Raw genomic sequence first — 11,161 nt, 5'->3', positions numbered from 1 at the left:
GTCCATAAAAATAGAAGTCCAAAGGTCCTGTATTCAATTTTGAATGCAACTTTAACAATAATCTTTGCAAAATGTGTTAATTGCATTGAAAACAGGATGAATTGATGACAAATACATATGAATGAAAGGTGAAGATAAGGAACAGTGAACACTCGCATAACCACTATAAGCAATGCAAAATAGATAGTTGAATAATTACGGACCCCTATATACACCAGAGGTGAGGTCAGGTGCCTAGGAGTGAACATCCCCTGTCGGCAGGTCACACCCGCCGTGAGCCTTATATCAACGGATTTACCCTTAGTCAAAATTAGTGTGCCAAGAACGGCCTAACAATTGGTATGAAGCAACAGCGATTGCTGAGTTTGACTACGGAAAACACCTGATCCCACCTCTGGTCCGTGTTTGCCTAACTCTCTATTTTGTATTGCTTTTAAGACTTGTGAGATTGATCACTGTTTGTTATATTGACCTTTCATTCGATTGGCGAGAGTATAGTTTGCGTATGATCAATTTTTAAACCGAGGGAGGCTAATCACAAATAAGATGATGTTACAGAGGTTTTCAGTATTCTCCTTCAAATTCAACATTTCTGAGATTTTCTTATCGTTATAATGATCGTATGTACACATACATGTACAGCCCGTATGATGTGTTTTAAACCAATTGTTAGGCCTTTCGTTATGCACTGTTTTCCGTAGAGAGTTGCCGACGGGTATGACCGATCTGCCTCCTCCTTGGAACATGATCCCGCTGTGGTGTTTAGGGGTCAGTGTTTGCCATGATTTTAACTTTGTATTTTCTTTAGGATTGATGGGATTGATCACTATTCGTGACCTTCAACATTTTCATGCATTAATCACAAATGCGTTTATTGATTGTACTTCATGAACTTCACTTCTTAAAGTTGAGCAACATCTTGAGACACATACTGTAGTCACATTGATGTAATGTTTAATGCATTTAATAAAATGGTGTATATGAATTACATGTATATACACGCTGTCATGCGGACCTATCAAGTCAACATTATGGAGGAATGCATAGCGAGTATCAGAACCTGGATGACTGTGAACAAACTTCAACTAAATGATGGAAACTGAGATAATGGTAGTTGCTAGTGCAGTGTGATGGATTGAAGATTGATCAGGCAATATTGACACCTAAGTCTGCTGTTAAAAACCTCGGTGCTGTCCTGGACGTCACCTTATCAATGGAAATACAAGTCAGCTCCGTGGTAAGGAAGATGTACTTCAACATCAGGGGAATATCCAAGGTAAAACACCATTTCACCCAGGAAGCGTGTGTGAAGGTCATCAATGCAACAGTCATATCCCACCTTGACTATCATAATACCCTCCATCTTGGCATGACCGATCGCCACATGCACCAATTACAAGTTGCTCAGAACAACGCTGCCCGTTGTCTCACACGAACATGCTACAGACAACTTATTTCCCCGGTACTTCAACAACTACACTGGCTTCCTGTAAGCAAAGTGTTGTGTTTAAAGTGCTGACAACCATACATAAGTCACTACACTCTTTCTCAGCACCAGCATACATGAGAGAGTTATGTCCTGTTTACCAGCCACATGGGACCTTGAGATCATCATCCGACCAATGGAAACTGGTAGTGAAGAAATCATCAAATAAATACAGTGCAAGAGCCATAAAAACACTGGGTACACAATTGTGGAATAAACTGCCAATGGACCTTCGAGAGCTTGAAGCACATGAAGCATTCCACAGGAACCTAAAAACACTCTTGTTCAAGCGTGAATATGCCCTGTGAATGTAAACTTCAGTGCAATATCAAGGATTCCATGTGCAAGCTCTTGCAAACTAAATTTTGATCCAGATTACGAATACCTGTATGCCAATTGTATCTTGTAAAGTAAAGTCAACCACTTTGTCATTTTACTACCATGTTTTATTTAAATTCTTTCTATTGTTTTATCATTTCCTTTATAACTATAGGTCTTTTATTGGTATGCTATCATTGATTATTAGCACAAACATTGTACAGCGCATAGAAACTATATGTAATTTTGCGCTTTATAAATGAATTAAATAATAATAATAATAATTTCATATATTGTATAAAATTGTGTATATGAATTACATGTATAAATAGCAGTGACATTTGCTGAGTTGTCGGAACAACTTGCCCTTTCAGTCAAATAAAACTCACATAACTTGTAAAATACGATAAGTAATATCACACTAGAATTAACGTTAACATGAATAAAACACTTAACAACATTCATGGAAAACACTGTGTAACACTTCGAGCGAAGTATGTTCATTTAGTTCTGTGTTCACGTCTTAATTTTGATTTCCTGATTATTTTAGATACCCAGAAAATTACAGTTTTAATACGGATAATACAATCTTTATAATAAAATACATTTTTGCCCGCCGTCTTCTGGATTATTGAATACTATATTTTCGACCTCATGTAGTCTATTTTCCATCCGAGCTACACTGTTTCGTATTTCCGATACATTTTCATTGACTCTGACTTCTATTTCTGATACATTTTCATTTGTAGCCACAAATTGATTGTTCATGTCTTCTGTCATTTTACGAAACATCTTGCTTAAAATATCTTCCTCTTCAGAATTATTTTCGAATTTCGTAAGCTGATCAATTGTCAAATTAAAACGAGAGAGGACGTTTTCAATAGGTGTCATTAAGCAAGTCCCGTGGTCAGTTCGAGCGACCGCTAGTCCAACACATTTCAGTACAGGGGGGTTTCCATTTACTATCAGAAAAACGAAGGAACCTGAATCCCCATCTGAGATAAAATCAGTACATCCGTAAGGTTTCACTTCTATCTGTCCACGTAATGTATATCTTTTTTCATATAAGACAACACTACTTTTTTCGATCACAGCTTCAGCATTTTCAAAATGGACATGTCCGCGTGTTAATCCGGAAGCAGCACCAACTTTCAGTACCATTCCTGATCTACATTCCTCTATGGTTGCTGTTTCGCCATCGGTGAAAGATAGTTCGTCATGATTTCGAAAATCTGTAAGATTTTACATTTGATTATATAAAATAATGAATAAAAACGACTCAAAATAATTGTTGTATTTCATTTCTCAAGATGATAGAAAATTTAATATACAGACCTGCTTGTTGAATATTTGATAACTTTAAATTTGAAGTAAAATATCCACTATCTGGCAGTCTTGTTTGCACTTCAACGAGGGCAGCATCTATTGTGACATCAACATCCGTTCCATCCAAATCTAAAAAAGATTTTACCACATGTCCGATAGCGTACTTCCTTCCTCTGTCTATAATGCTTACGGGCGATTCTTGGTGGCGTAGATTATCTGTTTGATTGTCCAGAGAAGTTAGTACATGAGCACAAGTTATGAAACCCTTTCTGTCAGCATCTATATCAATAAAACCGCCCACCGTTCCAGTTTTATCCCCTCCTGTTAGCCCTATCATATCTCCCATTTTTAAACCCTCTTGACCGACAGCAAGAGTCACAGCACTTTCTCGGACGTCAACCGGATACCCTCCAATTTGCGTCGGAAAGAGCTTTTCGCCTGCCGGAATTATGCCTTTGACTCTACAATAAATAACAACCGATTTCAAATGTTTGGGTGGATTTTGATTTGCTGTACCATATCCTATTGATTTGAGTGATGATTTTGATACGAGTGAAATATTGCTGTGGTTTTTTATCAGTCTTTGAATATCTTCTTTCCTCAACTTCAAGTCACAGGATACATCACTTTCGAGATGCAGCATTTCTTTTGCTTCCGGGGAGAAATACCTGAAATCTCGGAAATATATTTTTAATCCATGATATTCTTTCAAACTCCTTTGTATTGCTTCGTTTGTCTTTCTAGTTATAACTACTATTGTTTCGATGCAGTTATTGTACCTTTCATGTGACATAGGTAGAAATCCAGCCCACACATAGTGTATACTCAATACATCGCTGTATTTCATATAAAATGTTTTACTGATTCCTCTAGCAAATGTTTTAACTACATCAGTAGCTGCCCCTGATCGCAAGATATTAAGAGAAGATCTGAGACAAACTTCTCTTATTTCTTTTGGATATAGAAATGCTATTTCGATGCACCAAGCCATCGACCAAGTCAGTCCCGTCTCTATAAGTGTTTCCGAAAAGGAACATGTGTGGTGTTTTTCGTATTTGACGAAATTGAGCAACCGACAGGAAGCAGTATTTACAGTTTTTTCACCTTTGTTTAGAAGTTTTTCATTATTCAAGCAATCAGCAAGTGCGAGGGAGAAAGCTAGCATTTTGCTTTCACTTATTCCTCTCAGTCTTTTTGGATAGACAGCAAGGTCAAGATAATCGAAGGCATGTAAGGATTCTAAATAATTTGCCTGGTATTGTGCTATATCTCTGAACATCATTTCTGGTAGCGATCCAGAATAGCCCTGTTCTTTGTATACCTCTATTATCGTTTTGATAGCGTGTGTGGTACTCTCTTCATATTGATATGGGCTGTTCACAAACACAATGTCTAGGGGTGTAAAATTTTCTAATGTTCTCTGGCGAACATCAAAATCGTTCAAATTCAACAAAACTTTGATTGCTCTTTCATTTCTAGCCTCGCAAGAACAATGCAAAGCGGTGTATCCACGATAATCCTTTTGACATTTTAGACCAGGTAGCTTTTTTGCGATATATTTCAATATATCTATATTGCTGTTGTAGCACGCTAAATGTAAAATTGTTTGTTTACTCGTTGATAAAGCATAATGGTCGACCTCGATATCTAAGAGATATTGTATAACACCCACTGAAGCGTTGAGTGCACTCATATGTAATGCCGTTTTCCCTTTGGAATCACGTCTTTCAAGTTCTTGTGGATACATTTGACATAAATATTTGACAACATCAACCGAGCTGTGTTTGCATGCAATATGAAGGATACCTTTGCCTTTAGGCAAAGTCTGATGAGTGAAACATTGCATATTTTCAAGGTATTTCAGAGTTTCTAACGATTGACCTTTTGCACAACTCAATATTGCATCATATCCTTTCTTGTCTTTTGCATTGAGAAGTTCTGGGTACTTACTAACCAGAAAACGTACGATTTCTAAATTTCCTGAAATACAAGCTAAATGCATTGGGATTTGTCCTTGTTCATTACGCTGTCGAACATCAAATCCTTGAACTATTAGATACTGCACAATATCCAGATCCCCATTGGCAGAACTGGTGCAAGAATGAAGCAAAGAATAGCCTTTTGTTGTAACCACATCTTTCGAATGCAATTTCAAACGCATAACAAATTGAAGTACCTCTAGACTTCTGCTCATGGAAGCACAATGCAGGACACTTTCGCCCTTCTTTGTCAATATTTTGAAACGGTCATGAAACTGACTCAACAATTTCATAGCCTCTAAGTTTCCACTGATACAAGCTGTGTGTGCTGCAGTCATCCCATGCTTATCTTGAACGTGAATAATTTCTGCATAACGCTCTAACATGTGCTTAACAGCGCCATTATTTCCATTGCGACATGCAATATGTAACAAAGTTTCTCCATCGTTTGTTTTGTCATGCGGATTCATTTTCATATTCTCCACCAGGAAAATTAAAATGTATGTGTCTTCATTTGAAGCTGCATAGTGCAAAACAGACTTTCCCGATGTAGTTTTTATTCCTATCTGTCCAGGGTACCTCTCGCAAAGCCACTTAAACGCTGAAAAGGAACCAAACATCGCCATAAAATGCAAAATCGTTTCGTTATCAACGGAGCAATCTTTTGGATCTAAACCTTGCCTTATCAAATATTCCATTACGTCCACGGAGCCGGACTTTGCTGCACAGTGTAATAGGGAGCAGCCTTGTGCATCTCTGAATGAAGGGTCTATTTGCACATATTCCGTCAGGAATGATAGCATTGGCAAATGGTTGTTTCTTGCAGCAGTGAACAAAGTTGCAATAGGAGGGGACTTGTTATGTTCAAGTGTAACTCCTAAATCCTTCAGAAGCTGAAACATTTCTACAGACCCTGTCTCGACTACTTTCAACATTATTTCGTTTTCTTGACAGAGTCTAAGGAACAGATGTTTCCTCAAAGAGCTGAACAATAACCGTATGATATTCAAAGATTTTGATCTGATGGCGCAAACAAGAAAGCACTCTTGTTGGTAAGGTTTTAAATTCCGACACGCTTCTTCGAATTTTTCTTTTGCCGAGATCATATTGATGAACTCTTCATCATTCCATTCTGGTAGATTTGTAATACATTGTATCACACTCACTGTGGCATTAAAGGACATTTCTCTTGTTATTCGCACGATAATCCAATCAAAAATGGTATTTGTGGACATTTTTGGGTTTTCCCTCAGAAGTTTAGAACGAAAATATTGTAATCTGTCAAGTGGAACCAACTGAAATGCAGAACCTGCATTATTCCTTAATATAATTGATGCAACGTTTTCGTTTACGCTTCTGTGCAAATATTCAACATATGTAGTGTCAATTTCGGTGATTTTTGTAAAGAAAACATCTGTTAAGAGGTCAACAATAAACGGCAAGTTCATAGAGACTGTTCTTGTAAATCCCTTTGCGGTTTGCTTGAACGTGCGATGCAAGATTGCATATGTCTCATTTTCGTATAATTCTTTTATTTTGATTCTTCCTCCTCGTAGACATACAACTGTGAGAGCTAGAAAAAACTCGGGCTCCATACTTTCCAATCGTTGTGACAGAATGCTATCTATATGATTGGAAAATTCGGACATTGTCTGACAGAAATGACAAGCATTTGGAAATCCAAATGGGAAATCGGATTCCATCAATGCAGCTCCGTCCTCTCTCAACTTCACTTGGTTTATCCTCATCATATCTTGCTTTTCGTCAGATGTAAGACGCATTTGGGGCGAAGAAACATCGATAAGAAACTTCTCTGAAAATCTGATATCATCAGGAAAAAGTTGTCTAATGAAATGTAGAACTTCTTTTCTAAGAATTATAAGCAGTTTGTTAGCATGAGGAGTGCACGTATCGTGTATATTAATAGAAATTCCGGCAATATGATTCATCAAATTTTGACGGAAATCTGCGGAAAAAACATCAACCTCGCAAAAATCTTGTACAATGATAAAGAATTTTTTGTCTGAGAAAATGTTGACCTGCCAGTCTTGATGGTGCTGAACAATAAAAGGTTTCATTTGCTTCTCTTCCTGAAAGGTCCTCGCACATTGGCATGCTAGGAATCTTTTTCCATTCCCAGGAAGTCCTGTCACTACTGCTATGTTGCTCCCTTCCAAGTGCGTAACTAGGGCTTTGTATGCATTTGTTCGTAAGAAAGGACGTCCATCAATTTCCGAAGAAATGAGCCTTTTTGAGGAAACTATAAATCAAAAATAGACACTGATGTTTAGAAATTAGATATCAGCAATCCTTTCAAAGTATCCGAAACTATTTTACCAAATCAACAATTCCCATAAATATTTGACAATTATGTGTAGGGCATCACAAAAGGATCCCATATAATGTTTGATCTCTTGAAAATGTATGTCTATCAACATTCAGCACTTGCAATTATCATGATTCTTTTATATATATTGTGTTATTGGTATAAACTCTGCTTAAAATACCATTTATATCACACATATTGTTAAATACATAATCAATATTATTGGTTACATGTTTGAAATGTTTAACAAGCTTTCTGAAAGTGTTGCATAAGTAATTCATGTCCCTTACCGACGCCCCCGTTAATTGACGGATGTGATATTTGAGACAATGTACATTTAATGTTGTTCAACCTTGAACTGTGACCTCAAACATTGCTACCAAGTCACCATGTTTACTAAAGGATTAAACATTCTTTTTGAAGAATTTATCGATGTGTAAACTCCGGACATTTTACTCATAAACTGAATAAAAGTGCAAAGCACTTTTATGTTAAGTTTGTGAGTAAAATGGCCGGAGTTTACACAGCGATAAATTCTTCAAAAAGAATGTTTGATTCTTATAATTCCAATTCATTCACTTTATTAACAATTGCAAAAATTTGAATAGTTTCCCCGCACTATGTTATTTGTTTTCAGGCGTGTATGAATACATCGCGTTTTCGGATTTATTGATGTATAAACTCTTGTTCAGCTTTATTTTTGTCCAATCAAAACACTTGTAATAAATAACATTGGAATTATTAGAATTTTAGTTTAATGTTTCGTTGTTCACACAGTTGGCTCATGTAGTTTTTATCCAGGATCTGCATTTCCATTGCTTATAATGGATTTGATTCCAGTTCGCAACACTACTGACTGTCAATATTTCGAACGCCTATCTCAAATATTCGCGATTTCAGTCGGATTGCAGGAATGTGGTAAATGTAGTATTGCTGACCGATCAGACTCTGCTCAACGACTACAAAACATACTCGCATGATTAACATATTTGTTGTTCATTTTAATTGATATGTTCCTTGATCTTGCCATCAGTGAGCTTGAAATGTTAAATTAATGAGGTGATTATTTACACAACCAGCGACCGAGTTTTGTCGACAGCATCCATTCAGATGTCCTAATTTTACTATTTTCCCATCGGATTACAATCCAGATCCCGATGAAATTAACAAAGGTAGCGATCTAAAAATTAAGTTCTTTCACATCTGTTTATCAAACATTAAGAACTCCGACCTTGATCTATAGTCTGCAACTGTAAAACTACACTGTACGTTTCAAATGAATGCTCACAACCATAACGGAGACAAATCCGGAAAACTTAATGGGACAAACTGAGTGACAGAGGGACGGACAGATAGAGATGAAAACATTTTGCCCCCTTCGGATTTACAAACCGGTAGGGGACTAAAATTGATAGGCTCATAGAAGTTTTCGTCAATAACAGATCAAATTTTCTTTTCACGTTATGTAGGAAACGTTATGTTGCATTATCAACTCTTACCTATTCGATTTGCAATTTTTTGCACAATATGAGATTCTCCAGGGTGGAACCTATTTTGGTGTAAGACTGAATGTATCAGGTCACTATCTGTCAAAGAAGTAGGTATGCAACTTATTCAGAAATAGATTATGGTACTAACCAAGTACATTTGAGAATACCATATACATATTTACTGAATGCATGCCATGCAAATAATTCAAATTATTGTAATGTTGAAATGATTCATACTATATAACAAAAGGTTTCCTTGATGTACCTGTGCTATGTTGTGATCTATCATGTCTTTCTACCCTCTGATGAAACAACGTGTCCATTCGTCTAGACATGAATTTTCTTGGTATATGTTTTGCTTTACTACCCACGGCGTGATATTGCACATCATGTTTGTCTCCCATTGTTTGAGCTTCACCAATTCAAGATAGAGGATGACGATTGCTTCTCATTTTTTTCAAAGGTGGTGTTGACATATGGCTAACTATCTGATCTCAATCACTTTAAATAAAAAGATCAATAATGCAATTTGTGTTCGTTTATTTGGATGTGTTCGTTGTGATACAAATCGAGTTCATATACTTTTTCTGGCATGTTGACAAATCACTGTTCGTTATCTTCACATTTCTTTTAAATCTCCCCTATCAATGCACTCCAAATATGAACGTAAATTTCTTTACATGGTTTAGCACACATTTCTAGATGCACGTTAATTATTAACGTCGCCTTACATATACAGGTATACCTAGACGTCAAAAGATGAAAACTTAAAATTACAAAACCCCATATTGTGTACAGCGAGAAGGAATAGGCTTGTATCAATCTTTTTTAATGAATACAAATTATAATTTATTAGTCGCAACGAAAACAATGTTGACCATAAGATTGAATGATCGCGTAAACATTTTGCTGTAAATATCGTTTAAAATGTTCTATGTATCAGTTTTATAATTCCTCGCGTTTTTTGCAATAACTGTGACGTCATGCCGTTAACATGGATCAAGCAGGGTCATTTCTGACAGCATATAACACCGATGGTCTTGGAGTTGTATCATAACGAAATATATCGAGCTGACCGGAGCGTGTGAACAGCTTATTGTCGTCACCATATTATTCTTCTTTTAAATAGACTTATACGTCATTATGCTGCTTGGCTGTTTACGTTCACGACGGAGCTTAAGGTAATTAAATTAAATTTAGTTTAAACAGTTTTTCCGCATTGAAAATAATTCATGACGGTCACAAATTTTATCGTCTGTTTACATTCACGGCAGGGTCAACTAATTGGATTAAACTTGTGTAAACAATTTTTCGTATTGACATATATATACACTTATCAAATAATCTTTATCACCTCAAATTTCAAAATTGACAATATTTTATTCAGCTTTACATTATAATATTACAAGCATATCCCGATATAATATGTAACGTATGTTGATTATTGGTTGTAGTCTGTTTATTTTTACATATGAGCACAGGATCACTGAAATATCAAAATGTAATCTTCATGATGATATTCTAAAATTGCTGTCATAATACTCTCGGTCATATTACATTTAACTATTTTATTACAAAAATGTGGCAATTTTGGCAAATTTTTGTATTTCATGATGTCTGGGGCAGCAAATCTCAGCTACACCAGTGCAAAACTCAAAACATTTTACCACTATCGCACATAGACTATCTTTCATGCAGAAAATATTTTGTCGAAACTTTAATTGTGATCATTTCACAGGGCCGCTTTTGACCCTTGGTAGGCATACTCCTTAAGAATTTTATGTCTGATTCAGATTCATTTTTGGCATTTTAACTTTTTTTCAAAATTTTGACCTTAGAATTAACCCATAGCAAAGTTGCAACAAAATAAATCATCATCATAGGTAGAACTTTTAGGGCGTATTCGGTATTAATATGCTAAAGTGGTTCTGTTATATCTTTACACATAAAATTACATAAATTGAAGATAGGTCCCAAATGCTATCAGTTCTGTTTTTAAACTGCAGCCAGTCTTGCTTTATCTGTTTATGGTTATAGTAAACAAAAGATTAATCGATCAAGTAGTATGGATGACAAAGTAACAACTAAACTTTAAGAAACGGGATGGTTTCAGCTTTATCCATGCTTATATATATATATAAGTGAATAACAGTGAAATGTTATTCGAGTTTTTTGTTTCTTGACTTTTATTATTGGATATATATATATATATATATATATATATATATATATATAT

General features: G+C 35.8%; 1 protein-coding gene across 1 annotated transcript; it reads right to left on the bottom strand.

The window, feature by feature from the left end:
• Nucleotides 1–1,910: 1,910 nt before the first annotated feature.
• LOC125662195 (uncharacterized) lies at nt 1,911–9,360 on the bottom strand. Its single transcript, XM_056145996.1, has 4 exons — nt 9,191–9,360; nt 8,935–9,021; nt 3,140–7,369; nt 1,911–3,036 (listed from the first exon to the last, which is right to left on the bottom strand). Exons 1-4 carry the CDS (start codon nt 9,327–9,329, stop codon nt 2,396–2,398), a joined length of 5,097 nt encoding a protein of 1,698 aa, XP_056001971.1. The 5' UTR covers nt 9,330–9,360; the 3' UTR covers nt 1,911–2,395.
• Nucleotides 9,361–11,161: the final 1,801 nt, after the last annotated feature.

Source organism: Ostrea edulis, chromosome 8 (assembly GCF_947568905.1).
Source record: "Ostrea edulis chromosome 8, xbOstEdul1.1, whole genome shotgun sequence".
Lineage (NCBI taxonomy): Eukaryota > Metazoa > Mollusca > Bivalvia > Ostreida > Ostreidae > Ostrea > Ostrea edulis.
The sequence above is the reverse complement of the archived record's forward strand: the minus strand, read 5'-3'. Positions and strand labels throughout refer to the sequence as shown.